Here is a 20,289-nt window from a genome sequence, read left to right as displayed (position 1 = left end):
TCCTAGGGAAGAATTATACTTTTATGCTACATCCTCCACTCAAGAGATTTTTTAAATTACAAATTCATTTTGAAGCAGTATTCTAGTTCTTGATGGCTAAAAACCAAAGGGGAAAAAAACCAGTTGATTGCTATTCTTTTAAATGCAGTTAAATTTTGCTTAAATAACACAAGAAAAATCTGGGATCACAAAAAAATCAAGTGTGATTATACTGATTTTTTAATTAAACAGAAATGCACTTTATTATGGTGGGCTCTTAAACGCTGATCCATGGTATTTTCCCGAAGTTCATAATGAAATGAGAAAAACCAGTACAATGAATTGCTTCATATGACTAAATTAAAGAACTCTTCTTTAATAAAAAATTAACCATCACCCAATTCTGAAATTAAAATACTCGCTCTTTAATAAAATGATAGGGATAGTCTTTGATGGTTGTGCCTTTTCAATGTGTTTATTGGCCAAAATACAAATGCCCACCCTGTACTGACTTCTCAGTTTATTGAAAACTATTTTTTAAAAAAATAAAATTCAATATCACTTTGTATCTTTAGTTACTTGAACAACTATTTCTAAGAGGACAATACGTAACTTATCAACTAGTGATTTCTTACTGTTCATTTTTCTGAAATACTGTATTATTTCTACCCTTTTTTGTTTTCTTTTAAATAAAAAAATAAAATTCAAGTTAGCGACTGGCTTTGTCTTAACAGACGATTTAATGTATAAAAACTTGTAAGTACTTCTTGTAGAAACCTGTATACTGAATATGGGAAATAGGATCCAACAAGTGTTGAGAGGTTGAGCCCTGCTCTGAGGGTTTTTAAATAGTACTTACTCATTTAAATTTCATACTGTCTAAGAGAAAGTATTGTCACCATTGTACAGATAAGGAACTCTAGGCACAGACGTGCAAGTCTTTTCCCCAAAGGATGTATGACACAGCCAGTGATGTGGCAATGTTGAGACTCCAACCAATGGCTCTAGAATATATACTGATGTTACAAAGAAACTGGGCTATAGGATAGGACAACCAGAAAAAAAAGTTCTTATATTCTATTGATTATGGAAACAGAGGTTTAATTAGCTTACAGATTGTAAACTATTCAAGTGTCACTTTGAAGTCAGAGTTCCTAATTTTACCTTATGGACACATTTTTGAAGATCTATTTGAGCATCAATATTTACAGATATTCTTAGAATATCTTTCTTACCCTCCTTACCTTCTGATTAGCAAATACCAAATATGTATTTTTTTTCCAATGGGAAAACTCAAGTAGGGACTGAAGGCCTATAAGTTTTAATAACACGATTAAGGAATCGATCTAGTTGGTACACCAGGAAGGACATAATAAATGACAGTAAAACAGAGTTAAGCTAGACACACAATGACAAAATGAAAACACCCCAAAAACAATAAATTCTAAATTAATTGTATATTTGTTATAGTTTTCTTCTAAAAATTTTAAAACGTTGTACATTAGGGGAGTTGTCCTATTATTTCAATGAAAAAAAAAACAGGTTTTAACATTAACAAGCCTCGGGTATTCCCTACAATAGTAAGTGAATCAAGAGGACTTGAAGTTTCCGCAGTTTAAGGGAACTTCGTAGAGTAACGCGTTCACCGCTCGGACTTGAGAGCGAAGCTGTGCAATACCTTGGTAAGCATACCGGACACTAATTCCCGACACTGCAGGTGAGTCCTGCACAAACTCAACTCTGAAGTTTCTGGCTTCCGCGCAAGTACCCACCCCTAGTCCACGTGCCCTAGAAAAACAGGAACCAGTTGTAGTACGTAGTTAGTCTTCTCGCACCCCACGCTCAGTCTCACCCGACCAAACGAGGCCAGCTCAGCAGCGCAATCCAGGTCCGGCTCTCCGAATTCACCCCGCCCATCGATCACGTGATCAGGACCCCCAACACCCGCTTCGCGCTCCACCAATCAGGGACCACCTTGGCCAGAACCCGCCCTCCGACGTTCCTCTTTCAAAAAGGCAGCTGACTCCTCGACCCCGCCCCTTTCCCGCCTCTCGTCCTACTGGCCCCACCCCCTCCCCAACTCTCTCCCCCTCCTCTCCTGTCTTGGCGCCCTCCCGCTCTCCGGTTTCGCCCCGCCCCGCCCGGGGCAGCGCGCTCGCTCTCTTCTCGCGAGATCCGAGCGCCCCGCCGAGGCTGCCCGCCTCCCCTCCGTCCTCCCACCCCCTCCCCCAATCTCTCCACTATCCGGCTCTCCTCCCTCCCTCCTCCCCCCTCCACCCTCTGGGCCGGATCTCGTCTCGCTGAGGCGGAGGAGGAGAAGGAGGAGGAGGACGTTCGGCCTGCGCAGTGAGATGTTTGTCCGTCGCCGCCGCCGCCGCCATCGCGGAGGAACGCGATAAAGGAAGCCGAGTCGGGCGTGAGAGGGACCCCCGCGGAGCCGCTGCGCTAGCGCAGCCCTCAACCGCGTCCGAGCCGCCGGAGCCCGAGCTGCCGCCGCGGCGCCCAGGGCCCGGCCCGCTCTTCAGTTCGGCCGGGGGCCGCCGCCGCCCCCAGCGTAGCCCCTTGCCCGCCGCCCGCCTTAAATGTGACACCGGCGCCTCGGAGTGCGACCCGCAGCCGCCGCCGGGGAGGGGACGAGCACCATGTCGAATCTGAGCAAAGGCACGGGCAGCCGGAAGGACACCAAGATGCGGATCCGGGCCTTTCCGGTGAGTCCCGCCCCGGCGCCCCGGACTCGGGGCCGCGGCCAAGCGCCGCACGCGAGGCCGGAGCCGAGCCCCCCAACAGGCCGCGGCGCCGCCCCTCCCCCAGCGCCGGCTGCGGGGCGCGAGCCCCCCGGCCCGGCCTTGTCCGCGTCGGAGTCCCTGGCCCCGCGACGGGCCTCCCACCGCCGCCTACGGCTGTCGCGCGCCCCACGGCCAGCGGGAGGCCCGGCCTCGGCGCTGCAGAAAGGAGCCGCAGCCCCGCCGCGCGTGGGGCGTGCGTGGAACTTTCCACACAGGGTTAAAACCTCACTCATCCCCGCTCCGGAGGGGGCGAGGGACTGTGCCCGTCCACCTGCTCCTCCGCGGGGAGCACACCGCCAGGCTCTGTCCCCGGCGCGGTGTCGGTGGCACTGTGCGAACCCGGGCGTGTGCGGAGCTCCTTTCATCCCAGCAGCCTGCTGAGCACTTTACAAACTCTTGCTCCGGAGTCGCCTGGCCATTCTCAGCAGAGCTGGGGACGGGGGCAGGAACAACAGTCGGCACGCAGAGTTGCTTTTACCCGGTTGGCTCTAGTGACAGCAGACACACTGCTAGAAACTTTCTTTTTGGCATTACATTGAGTTATACAGGCTTGCGGTGTTCAGTATGTGGGGTATAACTTTGCATGCCGGACCTGATTCAGATGGCCAGTGGCAAGCAATTAAAGTGCACTGTTGTAACAGGGAAAAACTGGACGTGCTTGCTCACGTCGCTGTAGTGGTAGGTAGTAAGGCAAGATAGAATAGCAATTTGCAAGCAGTTTTAGAGTAAAACTAGAGAAGAATGGTGGTTTCCCTTCTTAGACTAATACATCACGCGGCAGGGGAAGGGGATTTATATTCATTTTCTTAAGTATATTTTTTTCTGGAAAAAGTAAAATTGTCTCCCATTGAGTAAGTAATTTAGTCCTAGAGAACGTGAGACTCTATTTGAAGTCTTACAATTTGAAAAATACACCCAAATACATAATTGTGAAATTTTTTTTCGTGAAATTTTAAGGAGTGTGTTGCTGTTAATGTGCGGAAACTTCCGGTTTGTTTTTGATACTAATTAAATGAGATTTGAGTGTTTGAATTTTTTTTCTCTTAGAAATTTTTTTTTCAAAGTCAATGTGAAAAACGATATTAGAAAAGTGAGAAATGTTGACAAGAGCACTAAGGAAGTTCCTAAGTATGTTTTTCTTTATAATTGGGCAAAGAGCTGGATTTAAGAATTTGTAATGTCAGTTTTCCTACTAAATCAGCTCACAATTACTTATTGTCTGACCATTTCTTAGCAGAATTAGATTTACTTAAAATTTTATAACGTTTTCTAGGAAAACAAGTTTTCTAGGAAATGTTTTGTTAGGCTTCTTATTTTTGAAGTCTTGACTTGTAATTCACGTTTTTGGCTAAAATATGGATTAACTCTGATATCTTAAGGTTTGACATCTCTTACCTGTTTTTTTTTTCCCATTCCTTCACTGGTTCAAGTAATACAGAACCTTGTGCTAATCACTACTGCACGGGTTATGGATTTATCAACCATAGCTTGAAAAACTACTTTCCGGATCTAGTATTTTTGAGGGTGAGAAGCAGGAGAGAGCTTACTCTCTTAGAAGAAGACTTCCTGGAATATTACGTGAAAAGTCAACACAGTACTGAAACTCTTTGCTGTCCATAGTAACATTATTTTTTAAACTAATTAGGATCTTTTTTGACTAACTTGTTGCTCTGTAACTTTTCTGAAATCCTCAATGAAGTCAAATCTCTAGGGTTTGGTATTTTAGTGGTTAATAATTGTTAATTCTTAAAAGTTTTTCATTATTGTTTCACAAATACATCATTTACCGGTTTCCATTAAAATAATAATAAAATAATTTTTAACATATAAGTGTTAAAACTTACAGTTGCATGGGCCTTCATTAAAGATATATACCTCAGTGATACATTTTATTGATATATTTATCCTTTGCTAAGTGTCTGAGTACTTTGAGACCTCCAAAGTTTCTTTCAGATTAGCAGTCTTGTACATAACTATAGGTTGCATGGGTTGCTAGTCAAAAGCTGTGAGTAGTATTTCATAAAGAAAAATACTATTTATGGTTATGTATACATACTTAAAACTTTATCTTACATATACCATTTGGATAGTTACTATAATTTTGGTTTAATGAGGAATTGTGGTTTAATGAAAAGTCAGAGTACTCATTTTAGATTTATTTTACAAAATTGATATGTAAAAAATATAAAAATGTTTGAGATTGTTTTCACTGCAAAAGGGTAGTAAGTAAACATACAGAATATTTTATAAATACGTACTACTCCAAATAAAGTTCCATCAGTAAAAGCAGATTATTTTTAGTGTTTGAGTATCTTAAGTCAGATTAACCAGTTATTACTTCTCATTGTTCACAGAAGTTAAGGTTATACCGGGCTGCTGGTAGATGAAAAGTTTATTTCAATTTGTATAGACTTTCCTGTTTTACACAAAATATCTCATTTTGTATCTTTTTGTTGATGATTTTTAATTAATATGTGTATGTGTGTCTACAAAGTCACAACAAAGGCCACAACAAAACCACAGCAAAGCCTTCTTTTAGGAAGCAGACCATAGTAAAACCAACCCCTGGAAATCAGATGGAATTGGACTAATAATTTCTCTGTGAGAAGTTTCTTCCTTGCTGTATTGCACTCCTGAGCTTTTGTTCCACTTTGTAGGAATAATTGCTGTAAAATTTTTTCTTACCTTTGAACATTCCCCCTCTAGGTATTCTCCAGGTTTTTGTCTCTGAGGGTTTGACAGGCTTGGTTGGAATTGGAGGGGGTAGTATTTGAATGAAAGTGTCATCTTCTGCATGTTGGCTACACTATCAGAGTTTAGGAGACATATGAAAGTGATTTATCTCTAGAGTGTGTTTTTTTGTTGTTGTTGTTTCTTAAGACTTCTACTTTGAGGTCCTGGAAATAATTTTACTTCTTTATGAAGCCCTTTCAATGTGACAAGAATGACTCTCTGAATGTCAGATCTACCCTAACTCTGGGTGAGCTCCACTAGTGTAGCATGTAGCATATATGATGATGTGTAGGTTTTAGGTGGAACTCAGACACTGACATTAGTGAAAGTGAGTTTTAAGATCACTTGTGTTGTGCTTAATAGCACAAAGAATAAGGAAAATCAATTGATTTTTCTTCTAGCTACAGTAGTATTTGCCTACTGTGTTGTAAATACAGTTGGGGAACAGCTTTGAGCCTCAGAAACTTTTTCTTATAAAAGATAATTGCTTCATAGAGCTACCTGGAGCTATCCTAGAGGAGAACAGAGAATTAATATTTTTCATTCTCTTTCCCTACAGAAAAATAGGATGTAACAGATTCTTGAGAGTGTTGTTTACAGTTTTAGACCTATTGTAATAGTTCTGGGATAGCCAGGTATGTTAATAGTTATTAGTAGTACATCCTTAGTTTTATAAGTTTCAAAGGAGAAGGAATGTTTTTTATGAGTAAAGTTTTTATTTTGCATTATCTGCTTAAGTAGCATTTCAGAAGAGCCTGGGAAATAATTTGTACCAATATTGAATTGATACAAAAGGAAAGCTTAATTTGTGTATCATTTTTTAAGACATTGCTAACTAGAAAATGTTTCTGTAGTTCCTGAAGTCTACATAATTAAGGCCGGAAAAAGTAGTAATTTTATATTGTTTTCTTTGAATTGGGAGAACTTAGAGGTGGCTTTTTGTTATTTACATTCAAGATTGTATGGACCATCTTTTTGGCAGATTAGTTAGATTTGATATGCAAGCTACTGGATATTTTGTAGTTCTTTATCTATTGTAAAATCAGTCCAAAACTAAGTGTATTTACTAATAAGAACAAATCAGAGATAAAACATGAATTGCAATTAGTATTATTCTGTCAGTATGGTGAAAAGTATTCTATTGTAGTATTCAAAACAAAGAATTATTATAGTACCTTTTCTGATTATAAAAAGTGATGCAAATTCATGATCGAAAACTTGGTAAATATATACAAGTAAAAATCACCTGTAATTCTACTAGTTGGAAACAAAACAATATTAACATTTTGATATATTTCTATTTAATCTTTCATATGCTTGTGTAAAATTTCATGTGCTTATAGTAAAATTAACATTCTGTATCATTTAAATGCTTTTTTAAAAGTTTCTTACTGCACTTAAATTTTTATGCTAAATATTTTTTAAAATATTTCTATGGGCCGTATGATACTTCATAGTACCTAAAGTTTCTGTTACACAGACTGCAACTGTGAGTTTAGGTGCAAAACATCTGAACTCATTTGTGACTGGAATTACTGAGCTGAACATGGTCAACACATGTTACTGAATCCTAGTTCAGAAAAGTTGGAATGATGGCTAGCTTCTCATGTGCCAGGTATTGTTGTCTGATTTATATGACTAAACTTTTTATATTCACAGAGTTTTTACCTTTTTACCAATGAGGCCTTGAGCAGTTAAGTAATCTGCTTAAGGTTATTTACTTGCAAGTGACAGAAGTAGAACTCTTTACCCAGGCAGTCTGGCCCTACAGTGAGTGCTCTTGAGAGTTATACTTCTCAAGCTTCTATCAATTCAACTTACCTGTCGCAGAATCTTAACCCACATATTGTATTTCTAACTTCATAAGTTAAACGGGTACTTTAATGCTTTACCTTGCATTTTTCTATTTATAAGTATAAAACTGGGTGGTTCATAAAAAATTTTTTTTAGTTTTACACTAATGTATTCAACAGATGTGTTAGGAATATGACTAAAATGAAACGGGGCTTAAGTCACAGATGTTAAAAGTGTGGACTATAGCATGCCACAGTTTGACCACCAGCCACGTCTCTTTGTTGCTGTTCTACTCCTTAATGAGTTACTTCAGCTCTAGGTTAGTTTTGTCCTCTGTAAATGCAAATATTAAATGAACTAATCTTAGAGAATTTTTATGCAATAGATAAAACAAAGGTTTCAAACCTTAGTGTTCATAGTGTTCAGCATAGTGTTCACTATTGATTCGTCAACATTTGAGACATGATCCTGGCCCCCCACTCGTTTCCCTCACCCCCGGCACAAGTCACTCAGTAAGTTGTACCTCAGTCTCCCAGAGTGCTACAGGTATCACAGGCCTGTGCTGCTCACTTCTCCCCTTAAAGAAACTTTTTAAATTGGTGCTGAGCACTGAATCCAGGTCCCTGCACTGAGCTACTTCGTCTGCCCCAAATACTGCTTTTCTAAGTAGTTACGTTGAAATGTAGTATGTTTATCTTAGTGATGCTGCTTTTTTTTTTTTTTTCTTTTGGTACAAATTCTAGAATCTTACGTTTTGAAGAATTTGTAGAGCCAGTTTGTGAACCAACCACTCCAATAAATCAGTCCCAAAAGATAAAGATTGTGTACTTGCACGGGAATGCTGCTGGTTCTTGAGGGGTAACTTCAAAACAGAGAATTTCTAATGAAACACACATACTCTAGGTAGTGTTATTAAAGGAGTAAATGTGTATCTTGAGTTTTTTGTTTCCTTTTTTTCTTTGCTTTTTTTCCTGTGCCCTTAATCTCTAGTACTTTTTTCCACCCCTTTGGTATTACTCCTGAAATGATTTTGGCTTTTGTCAAAGCTTATACTAGGCACTCTTTTGAATTACAAAACATTTAGCATATTGTGAGTGCTAGTAAATGATAGATTTTTCCATAGACAGATAGTCTCAGTCTTTGAAATAGTAATGACTTGACAATAAAGGCAGTGTGATGTATTGGCTTTAACCCTGAATCAAGTTTGGAAGATTTAAATCTTTGATCCAGTCTTTCCTGTACACTAGATGGACTCTACATTTTACTTCCTCTACTGAGACTCTGCATCTCAGCCTTCCCTCTGAGCATGCTGCAAAATATACTGCCTTCCCCTACTTCCATTGCAGATAAATTAACTTCTCTATAGACTATTCTTAGAGTTCTGTTTATTGCTATCTGAAACCTGACTGGATACAGACTTAAATTCTAGAAGTATCTTCAGTCATTGGGCTCAAATGCTGCTTATTGCTGCACCCATCATCGTTTTTATTTATTTATTTTTGGCTCCGTCTCTTGAGAACTGTTTTGCTCTTTATGAGCTTTTTACTCATATTTCCTCATAGAAGGTTTTAATACCTTCTTCACAGACATTTTCTAGTTCAAATCTTAATTGGAGCTATTGCATGTGGGCATAGATACTCATTTATTCAATTTAAAATACATTTATTTTGTTTTCCTATTGTGAGTCAAGCATGAGTCTACAATAGTGATCAAATAGTCCTGGCCTCTGCTACAGTGATCTTCAGCTTATCTTGGAGCTTGTTGTTATCCCATTACTTTAGAAACTATAAAACCATCCAGTGTTGCATTGTCTTAGTTCCTTTATTAGATTTGTGACTTGTGAACAAATCACTTCTTCCTGTTTTCATGTTTTGTATAGTACTTACCTTATGAAACTGTTTTAAAGACAGTTACTATAATGTCTTTAAAATAGTGCCTGGCACTTACTAAGCATTATAAATAAATGCAAGCGTTTGTTCGTTAGCACTCTTGGGGATTTGCCAGCCCTGAGTCTTTGTACTGATCTACAGTCCCAGCTGTTTTTTAATTTTTAATTTTGACAAGTCAATAAATTACCCAGATGGGGCTGAAACTCAGGACTCTTCTTATCTCAGCCTTCCACAGTATTGATATTGCTGGCATCTGCCATCACTATTGGGTTATTGTGTTGTACTTTTTGCTCATTTCTTCCTCATGTTCGTGTGTCCTTTCTCCCAAGTTCTAGTGCTACCACTGCCTCCTATGTTACCAGTTGCCCACTATCAGCAGGAAGCATCTTGGAACTTTGAACTTGTCTGCCTTTACTGCTCATATTTCCTAAGCCATAATGCAGTGTTTTTGAAAATCACAGTAGTGGTCTCTAGTTTAGCTGTAGTGATCATGTTTCAGGGCAGGTGTTTGTTAGTTTTTGTTTTTAGTATTCTTGCTTTCTCTTTTGCTGCTGAGATAGTCAAAATTTAATCACTGTCCTTAAACTGATTGTTGAGAATGCTCCAAGAAAACGAACTACTGCTTTATCCTGAAAACTGTTAGTAGGTGAAAGTTCTTCATTAATTTTTCCTTTCAATTACAGTCTTTAAAGTGTATCTTTACTATCAACTCCTTACCTCTGGTTTCAGAGAAGGAAGATATTCTTAGTTTCTTCATCATAGTTACTATCATACTGTCTCCCTTTGTAAGCCAGGAATACTCTTTTAAGAGCATAATATTCTAGAGAGGTGGTATCAAGTCTTTCGCACTGATCTTCAGTACAACATAATAAGATCCAACACGTAGTGAGCAATGTTCAGTGAATATTACTTGGTTTGTTTATTCAGCTTTAAAATGGGAACTATAGCAGTGTTTTACAGAATTGCAAGGAGTAGATAACATGAGAAACTAGCTGCTTTCTAATAGTGGTCTGAGATATTTAAAAGAATTTCTTGATTATAAGCTCAGAAGTTTCAATTAAGAATAATATTATGTTTCCTGTAAGACTATCATATTCAAATTCATACCAAAACTCTCATAGGGAACCTGGAGGAATAGAGTATTTTCAAAGTCTTCCTCTGATCATTTCGAGCTGCTTCTGTGTTGCCATTTGTATTAACTTTGCATTTTTTAAAGTTCTACTAAACTGCTTTAGGATCTCATCTTTTCAAAGATGAGAGTCCTACTTGTCCAGTCTGCTACCAGTTAATAAAGCATTGAGAACTGATCCTGTAGTTGCTTTAACTCTTAATCCAGAGTTTGCTACTTGATAGCATTCGTTTTTGTTTTTAAAGTCAGTTTTAAAGTTTGAAATGCAAATAAGACTTATGGATTTGAGTGACATCCATTTAGGACTTAGAAATAGAGAAAAGAATGGATCTACCTTTGTTGTTTTAAGTGAGAAAATTTACTGCTGAGCAAATGAATAAAGACTTCAAAAGAAAACTTAACCTGCTTTAAGAAAATACAAGATTCCTTAGAGAAACTTTTCTGTGAAAGTAAGTCGTCATTGCTAAGAGAAGTTTCATTCTGCTTGTGAGATACTCTTTATCTAAAGCAATAACTCCTAGCCTCTCCTATTTGCTTTATCCTCTCCACAGTAATGCTGAAAACCTTTTTCCTTCTAATCTGATTCTTTTCCATGTCTAATAAAGATAGTTAGCTTGGTAAAGATAACTAAGTACAGTTTCTTGAGTATCTGCCTTGTATTATGTTCTGTTTAGGTATTTTGAGCTAATTATTTCAAAATTTCAAAACTTTTTAAGTTGAGATGTTGTTACTCTTGCTTGAAATCTAGCTGGGCTCAATGATTGTAAAATATGTGTAATATTACACCTATACCTAATAAAGGGCAGAACTGAGATTCAAGTCCCAGGTGTATCTGACTCAGAGATCTTACCATTTACCATATCTCCTATTAAATTGTTAAAGCATTTTCTAGATTGTGAAATGCTTTCTTAATAGGAATGTGTTGGGAAATTAATTCGCATGTCCCTGTTTATTTATACAAGGAGGTACAGACCCACAGTCCCTAAAGCTTATTCAGTGTAATATAGTGCTCTTCCAAAAAAAGAATTCAAAGTCATGTTCTGGAACTTGGGAGTTTCTGCAGGCTTAATTAAGCTTCACTAATCAAGTACATTTGTTACAAAGGAATAAGAGTTAAAAATTTGAATTAGTTGAAATACGTATTTAGAAAAATTGGGATATATAAGTTGTGCAGAGAGGGTTTTAGAATGTATGGACTTGAATAGTAGTTAGAATCATAACAAAGACATAAACTTTGACATTTATAAAATAAGTAATCATTTTAAATTGCAAGGCTGACCATAGTTCAGTTAAAATGCTTAAATATTTAATCTTTAATTTTTTTGTCTTTTAGAGTATGTCAAAATAGTAAACCATATAATGAATTTAAAGCACATAGACTGGCTACTTAATTAAAAATAATTTATTTCTCATGGTAAATGCAAACAAGCCATGAAAGAAGTGTACATTTTTTTTTCTTTTTTGGTTGAAATTACCAAATAGAAATGATTTTATTTGTTTCTGATTTTCAGAAATGAAATGGATCTATCTTAGTTTGTACTTGTAGAACAGAATACCACACAGATTAAGCATTAATTTTCTCATACTTCTGAAGGCTGGAAAGTCCAAGATCAAGGTGTTCGCAGGTTCACTTGTCTGGCCAGGGTGCTCTCTGCTTCTAGGATGGGGCTCTGATGCTGCATGCTCCAGAGAGGAACACTGCACTTTTTTCTCCAGCTCTTTTATATGGCCACTTATTAAGTGACCATATAACTTCCTGAAGATACAACACTTCATGCTGTTATATTGATGATACAGTTTCAACATGAATATCCAGGGGGACACATGCACTATTCAAACTATAACCAGAAGAGAATCTGCTGCTACTTAACACAAGAAAAGACAAGAAAAGAAGGTGATTTAGCCAATGGATGTAGTCTCCTAATTTGAATTTGACGGAAACTAACTCCTTCTCTACTTCTCCCTCCTTTCTCCTTGGGGATTGACCACATGATAGTGCAGTGTTCTGCCATTGGACTATATATCCTCAGCCTTTTTTATTATTAATTTTTGAGGCAGGGGCTCAGAGTGATCTTCCTCCTGTTTAGCCTCCGCACTAGCTGGGATTGCAGGCATGTGCTACCATGCTTGGCTGCAAGCCTAATTTCTGGTTAAAATCTCTTTTTTTTCTTGATCAGACTGAGATAAACGTACAGGTAGAGTAATTCGGTGTTTATCTTGGCCTACTTAAATATAAAATACAGTGTTTTTTCAATATGGAGTGTCTTGATTTGAGTTGCTATGGTACAATGGAAGGACTCTTGGCCTAGGACATTTGGACTTCTGCATTACTCTGACTTGGTATGTGCTTCTTGACATAACAAAGCAAAGCGGTTTTAATTTGGGGCTACCTTAGGTTCATTCTAATTCTAAAAATTTCAGTGAAGGGCAGTATGTTGTATGTTCCTTTTTGCCTTTCCCTAAAATATTTTGGGAGATGTTGCAAAAATCAGTAGCTTTTCAGCCTTAGATTATTCTGTAAAATATTAATGATATACAGTAGTTAAGTGATGCTGATTAAATCTTCACGTGAAGTAGTGGGAAAGTTAGCTATGTTCTTGCATATTTCTTTTTTTGTGTAAGTGAATAGTATTACAGAAGTTTCAAGCATTTGATAGCAGATTTCTATGATAATTTTATATGGTAGACTTGACCACATTTGAGTTATGTAGTGTTCTTCAAAAACAAAGGTAACTATTGCTTGGGATATGGTTTCACATGTTTTTGCCTCTTCAGGTTATATGTAATTGGTTTGAGTGTAAACAATTTCATATTATCTTACCATTCATGGAGGTTTTTTGTTTTTTTTTTAAGGAAGGCTTGATGAACATACTCATTTTTTTAAAATGTCACTTCAGCTAAAGACAGTAATGTAATTTGTAATTAAAATTAATTTTGGCTTGTGGGTTAGAAATACATATTCACTCATGCACTTACATATAAAGTATTTCTCTGTAACACTATTTTGAGATTCCATGCAACGTGCATGATTATTGCTTTTCCATTATTTCTATGTGATAAATGCTTAAAGAGTTAATTTCAAATATATATATGATAGTAATTTCATATATACTAATGTTTGAGATTTAATTATGTATTGAGGTACAGCAAAGTTTAGATAAAGTATTATTTTATGGGTTTAATGACTAATTTTCTTAATAGCAAGTATCTATAAGTACAATGTTTGAAAAATTCCAGTCAAGGTAGGTATTTTTTCTGATACACTATATTTCAGGAACCCACTCACACCTTTTTTTTCTCATCAGTGATGAAAATAGCACCATTATTAGGAACAGATTTTGTGCCTTAGTGAGAATACAGTCCATCCATCTAACAGCATATCAAAAATATCTGGGAAAAATTATTTCCATACTGAGCCTGTATAGAGAATTTTGGGGGAGCTATTCCCCAAGTAATACAACAGTGATTTATATAATATTTAATCTAATGAGAGTTAAACTATATGGGAGGGTATAATAGGTTATATGCAAATACTGTTTTATGTAAGTATTTTTGGAGTTTATCTTCTGTGATGCTGGAACCATCTTCTGCAGATGCCAAGAGGTAGCTGTGGTTATGTGATTGCTTATTCTTACAGTCATCTTCAGATTATGAAATGTTAAACACACACCTTTTTCATAAATCTAAAACTCATTTAGAGAAGAGTTGAAAGAGTTGTTGGTACTTCTTAGTTAATTATTCTAAGTTAAATGGATTTTAGTAGATCTGGAAGCTTGTCCTTGTGTTTTTGGAAAAAAAATAAAAGGGTTGAATTCTGCCAGAGAAATTTTCAGATTGATTTTTGTACATATTGATCACATTGAGGACTGAAATGCAGATCATGACTGAAGCTTTTGTCAGTAACTTAATTCATGTTACTGTCCTGTACTTCAGTAATACTAAAGGCTGGTTGAATGTAGACTAGTTGCACTTTGTAATTTCCTGGGTTGCTGTTCTTTTTCTTTAGTATTTCTTTCTTGCTCTTCTGTGTTTTTTTCCCTTTTGACTGAACTCAAGGAGCACTGACCTTTATCCCCTAGTCCCTTTTTATTTTTGTTTTTAATTTTGAGACAGCATCTCACTAAGTTGCCCAGGCTGGTCTCAAACATGTGATCCTCCTGCCTCAGTATCATGAGTAGCTGGAATTGAGACATAAATTACCACGCCTGGTAGCTGCTTTGCTTTTCCAAAGGTTTATCTTTTTCTTTTTTTTCTTGATAGCAATTATAATTTTTTGGCAGCATACTTCCATTGCCATCTGATAACCAGTGTAACTGAAGAGGAACCAGTTAACCAAACATCAGTAGTCTCTGTTGTTTTAAATCACTAAACAGTGTTAAAGAAAGACACAAACTTGTGTTTACTGAGCAAATGCTGTGTCTGATGCTTTCATAATCTTTCTTATTTGCCACATAATTTGCTGTCTTCCTTTTCTCCAGCAGTGAGCAGGTGAGGGAAGTTTAGAAAGTTTAATAGCTTGTCAGAGTGTGTCTGAAAGTACCCTACTGGTGGTTTGCCTCAAAGTTTGAAATTTTGGCTGTTATTTTGATGGTTGACATTGCTTAAGGAATTACTGATAGAAAAATGGGATTATTAGATGCTATACATCATTGCACAGATATTGGTTCTTACCATTAACTGTAAGTGGACTGCACCCAAATAATTTTTTTTTTGAGTATTATCTAGGCACGGTACCATTCATACAAGGGATCTGGTAACCTAAAGGAAGAGATGTTACTTACTCTGAAATACAGCCTGAGAGAAGGCTTCCTTACATAATGAGAGTTTTTAGTTGTATCTGATTAGAATATTGCCATTCCTCAGATATTTGTAACTAGGAGGCTGAAGCTTGAAGTTAAGATCAAGCATTTTTCCTTTTTTTTTTTTTTCCTCCCTAGCTGTGTCATTCTGAATTGCTTGGAATTTCAAATTCTCACCCTTTTCCCCACCCACCCTGTTCCACATATCTTCTTGTAGATGATTATTCACAAGGGTCTAAAAGACTTCTTTTTTGTCCTTTGTATGTAGTGGATGTGAAGAATACAGTTTTGTTTATTTTAGTTTTAATTTCTCATGATGTAGTTCTAATTTTTGATAATTGCAGGGGCTTCAAGATGTGTAAATATATAATAGACTGACATCCTTCTAAATTTAGGCATTTTTGAAGATTTTGTGATCATTTGAAGTAATGTTGATGAGCAGTGAGATGCCTTTGAAAGAAAACAAAGACTGTTATCTTTGTTATTGATATTTACTAATGAGGAAATTATAATCCTGGATGGTGGAAGGTAAGGGGGCAAAGTCATTTCTAAGAAATAAAATCTTTGATTGTTAAAAGTCTTGCTAAACTTTAAGCATTTCCATATTCTAATTATATCTTCCCTTTAAGAAAACTTTAGTTTCTTTTCCTGTTACATGAATTTGTTTTTTGGTAGCTTTTTACTTGAGCATCTTGTGTGGAAAGGATACTGTCTGCGCCTCATAATTAGATAACACACATTAAATATTCAGAGTGAGTGTTGTTATGTGAGGATGCACCTTTTACAGCATTTTCTTATTTTGTTTTTCTGAAGGCTTGGTTGCCAGATTTTGAGTGTTTTTGTAGTTACTGCAACCTAAGTAAATCAGTTTCATCAGTGGAATTAAGGTCTTTAATAATTGAGACTAGTTTAAAAGAATTTATTGCTGTTTTTAAATGTTTTATATAAAGCAGAGCCTTTAAATTTCATCACTTCCTGTGTATAGACATTTTTATGGTTAATATATTGATACAATAGTTGAGCATCAGTAAGAAGTTTCAGTGGAAATTAATGTTGTGTCCAGGATATAAGAGTGAGGGATAAGGTTCAGCAGTAACAATTACTTTACCGGTGTTGACTGTTTTGGGCCGAGAACAAATCATGCATTTAGTATATGTAGGAATCTGTACTGGCCGCCTATTGCATTTGGTACTGTTTTCACAGTTGTTTGTTTAGGATAATAGAAATTAAGCTTATGATCTTATTAAGTACCTATTCTGCTGACTATTTTCTTCCCACTTAATCTTTTCTTATATATAAAATGAATAATTAAGTGGCATTTTGAGGCCTTTATTAAGGTAAATAGGAAAATCGCAAAGTGCCACCTGATAAGAAATTAGAGGAAAAGAAAGTGTTTACTTTTTTGTACTGTATTTCTACTTGGAAAGGACGTTTGGTTATTTTAAAAAATGATTAATTGCTGCAATGTTTATGTTTTCAAAATTACTTTGGTATAAAATAGGCAAAATAGTATTCATTCAGCAGACATTGGTTTATTGACATCTAAATGGTATTAAAGAAAATTATTAATCCCTTAAGAATTTCATAGGCTGATGAAAGAAAATGCACAGACTTGATTTTGGAATAATATGGAAAGATAGTGGTAAATATAGTATTTGTTTGAGAAAATAAGAGAATGATTCCTGGAGGCTGGAATACCTTAACTGTGTTCAGAGGATGTGTGAATAATCAAAAAAAGATCCAGCAAAAGCGGGGTCAAAAATAACATATTGGGTGGGTGATGTGGGGAGGGGGCAATCTAGTAAGAAAGCTACTAAATTTTGAATTGTGTGTTTCCTTTTAAGGCACCCCTTGCCTAAGGTTTTTGACAGGAATTTGGACATGATGGGTTTAGGTGTATCTGGAACATTTGGTTAGAGACATGTAGTAGACAGTTGGATACAGGAGTAAGTGAAGAGATCAAGGTTCAGGGGGTTTAAATCACTTGCCAAGGGACATATGGCTTATACTGAAGTGAGGGCACAAATCCTAACCTGACAGTAAAACCTACATTTTCTATGTAATCAATGTCTCACAATCTGATACTACTTTATTGTATTAGCACAGTGAAATGTGAGTCCAATGTTTTAGATTTTGGAATACTTGAGTTTTAAATTCAGTTCTGTAATTTTTGTAATTAGATCTCTTTGGGATTATTTTCATTTATTTGAAAATATTTTAGTAATTACCAGAATATACACAGTAGTTGTCCATGGCACTGTCATTATTTTAAGGAATGAACACTGAGAATATTATAGACAGTCTTGGATAGTAGCACAGTTCTTTAATTTATGTAAATTAAACATAGTTTTGTAATGTGAGAATACTTTTACAACATTTGAAGCATCTTGACGTATATTTTAAAATGTATTAGCTTATAATAGAAACGAGTAATTTATATTGCAGAGACATTTTAATGCTTCTTTAGCTTATGTTGAATTCCATAGAGCCTGAAATAATCATTTGACATTTTGCTCAAAGATTAGCAATAAAAATATCTCCGGAGTTGTTAGTCCACATCAGCTCTTTTGTTGAAATTTTTTTGAATGTTCTGTTTAATATGTTGATTATTTAATGCCCTGAGTATTATAAGTTTGTCTTATTATAAACTCAACATGTGCTATCATCAGACTAAAACCATGTGACATACATGGAGTGTTTGAGACCATTATAATCTTTTGTGAAAAAGCACACAGATAACCACATCTTTACATTTTATGTGGATAATATTGTGAACATTGGGATATATGGTATATCTTTTGTGAAAAAGCACACAGATAACCACATCTTTACATTTTATGTGGATAATATTGTGTACATTGGGATATATGGTAAAAATTGACAGTAGTTAAGGTGTTGGTACTGTCTTCTAAAATCACTTTGTAGATCTAGTAGGCCTAGGATTTTAATAGAATCTGAGTAAAAGTTAAAGCATTCCTTTTTTAAAGCTCTACAGAACACTTTAGAACAATGTAATTTGAATCATCAGCTTTAAGGTCTTCTTTGATTTAGAGAGTTAAGCTGGTATTTTAGAGCTAGGATGACTGAAACTTTGTTACTCTTTCTTTAAATCCGCCTACTTCAGATATGACTTGGGAAGGACTCTACTAACTCAGTAAGTTTTACCAGTTCAGGTAGCATTAATCAGATTGTAAGTGTAGAACTTGCAAGTTTTTTGTGACGTAAAAAGGGTTCCTTAGTCACATATTAATGGAAAATTATTGATTCAGCAACTGTGAGTGCTTGTTGTTGTTTGTTGTTTTGTATATGTGCTTGTATGTTGTATGAGTATTTCATCACTTCAGAGACTGAAGAATACAGGGATTTTTTTTAAAAAGGAAAAAAAAAAGACCCCCGACCCTGCTTTCATGGAACTAACATTTGGCTTAGGGAAGAGAGACCAAAAAACAATACAGAATATGTGGCTGAATTTCTAGGTCAGCATTGTGGGTTTGAAAATGCTGCTATGGGCATTTAGGGTGGGCATTTAAAACTACATTGTAAGTTGACAGTTGAGTGAAGAGTTGAGCTATGCCAGTACTTGAGGTATGCCTGCTTACCTTTCCAAAAGAGACAGTAAGGAGGCTGGTGTGCATGGAATGAGCTAGATCAGTGATGAAGTTGAAAGATTATCAGATTAAGTAAGACTTGAAAGACCATGTAAGAATTTTTAATTCCAAGATAAATAAAAGAAGGTTGTGAGCAGATAAGTGACGTAATTTGATTTTTGTTTTCAGAAGGTCACTCTGGTTGCCCAGGAATAATAATCGTAATAATAAATCTGAGAAGATAAATAGTGGTACTTTGAACCGTGGTAGTAACATTGGACGTAGTGAGGAGTTGTATTCAGTTATGTTTTGAGGAGACAACAGAATTTCCTGTGGGGTTGGAAGTAAGCAAAGAGTAGACTTTTTGGACTTAGCACCTGGAATTATGAAGTGCACATTTGCTCAGTTGGGAAAATTGCAAAGGAAGCAGCCCCAGGAGAAAAGAGTAGAACTTCTGTTTTAGACTTGATAAACTGAAGTTGCTTACTAGACATTCAATAAAAAATTAAGTAGTTGGGTATGTGAGGTTGATATGCAAAGGAGAGGGCCAAACAAGATATATAATTTTTTTTTTTTTTGGTACTGGGGATCAAACACAGCTTCGCGTTTACCAAGCAGGCACTTAGGCCCCTGACCTAAACCCCTAGCCCGGATATATAAATTTTGAGATTGACTTAGAGCCTTGAGAGTGGATGAGATCAACTCAATCTAGAAACTGTGGATGGAGAAGATGTCCAGAACCTGAACTTTAGGAATGGAGATTGTGGTGATGAATTAGAACTAATAAAGCAAACTGACAAGTAGGAACCAGTAAAATAGGAAGAAAAACAAGAGATAACAAGTGAGCAATCTGTTTCAAGGACTAGGAGTGATCAGCTCTGAAAGATGTTACTGGATGGGTCAAGAAAGATGGAATCTGAGAATTGGACTACAGTATAAGAATTAGCAATGTAGGGGCTGGGGATTTAGCTCAGCAGCATAAGCGCCTGCCTTGCAAACAGGCAGTCGTGAGTTCGATCCCCGGCAACCATAAAAAAAAACAATTAGCAATGTAGAAACAACAAAGGATTCTCAAGTAGTTCTAGTAAAATGGTGGAGGTGAACGCCTCATTGGAGAGGATTCAAGACATAATGGGAAAAGGAAATTTAAAATCAGTGATTATAGAATTCTCTGTCTGTGATTTCATTCATTGTGAGTGAAGAAAGAGATGAGGCGGTACTGGTACAGTACAGGTGTTTTGTTTTTAGGATGAGAAACTGACAGTTCTGAAAGCAAATTGATACTGTTTGGGAGAGTAGAAAACTATTGATGATGCTGAGAAGGGTGATTGCCAACAGGACGTCTCTAAATAGATGATTTGGGATAGAAACATTTTGTCAGACTTTCTCTCCCCTCCTCTCTTCCCTGCCTCCCTCTGTCTGTGTGTGTGTGTGTTTGTGTGTAATCACCTAGAGTTGTGGTTTAAATGCAGTTCTGTTTTTGTAGTTTTGAAATTTGGCCTGAAAATTTTGCATTTCTAAGAAGTTCATTTATAATACCTGTGTTTCTGGTTCATTGGCTAGACTTCGGCACTTTGAGCACAAGAACTGACA

General features: G+C 36.6%; 1 protein-coding gene and 1 long non-coding RNA gene across 2 annotated transcripts in view; one reads left to right on the top strand and one right to left on the bottom strand.

Annotated features, from left to right (window-relative positions):
- Positions 1 to 2,002, bottom strand: part of LOC134475455 (uncharacterized) — a 118,643-nt gene extending 116,641 nt beyond the window's left edge. The window contains exon 1 of the long non-coding RNA XR_010046587.1: positions 1,752 to 2,002. This is a non-coding gene — a long non-coding RNA (uncharacterized LOC134475455). The remainder of the gene's footprint in view (positions 1 to 1,751) is intronic.
- A 289-nt stretch (positions 2,003 to 2,291) lies between these two features.
- Cul3 (cullin 3) overlaps positions 2,292 to 20,289 on the top strand; it is an 80,795-nt gene continuing 62,797 nt past the window's right edge. The window contains exon 1 of the mRNA XM_063246031.1: positions 2,292 to 2,687. Within this exon, the coding sequence (XP_063102101.1) occupies positions 2,622 to 2,687 (66 nt within the window). The 5' untranslated portion in view covers positions 2,292 to 2,621. The remainder of the gene's footprint in view (positions 2,688 to 20,289) is intronic.

This window comes from Cavia porcellus, unplaced genomic scaffold, assembly GCF_034190915.1.
Source record: "Cavia porcellus strain 051 isolate PalLab524CR breed Dunkin Hartley unplaced genomic scaffold, mCavPor4.1 scaffold_1, whole genome shotgun sequence".
NCBI classification, from domain to species: Eukaryota; Metazoa; Chordata; class Mammalia; order Rodentia; family Caviidae; genus Cavia; species Cavia porcellus.
Note: the sequence above shows the minus strand (reverse complement) of the source record. Positions and strands in the feature narration are given on the sequence as shown.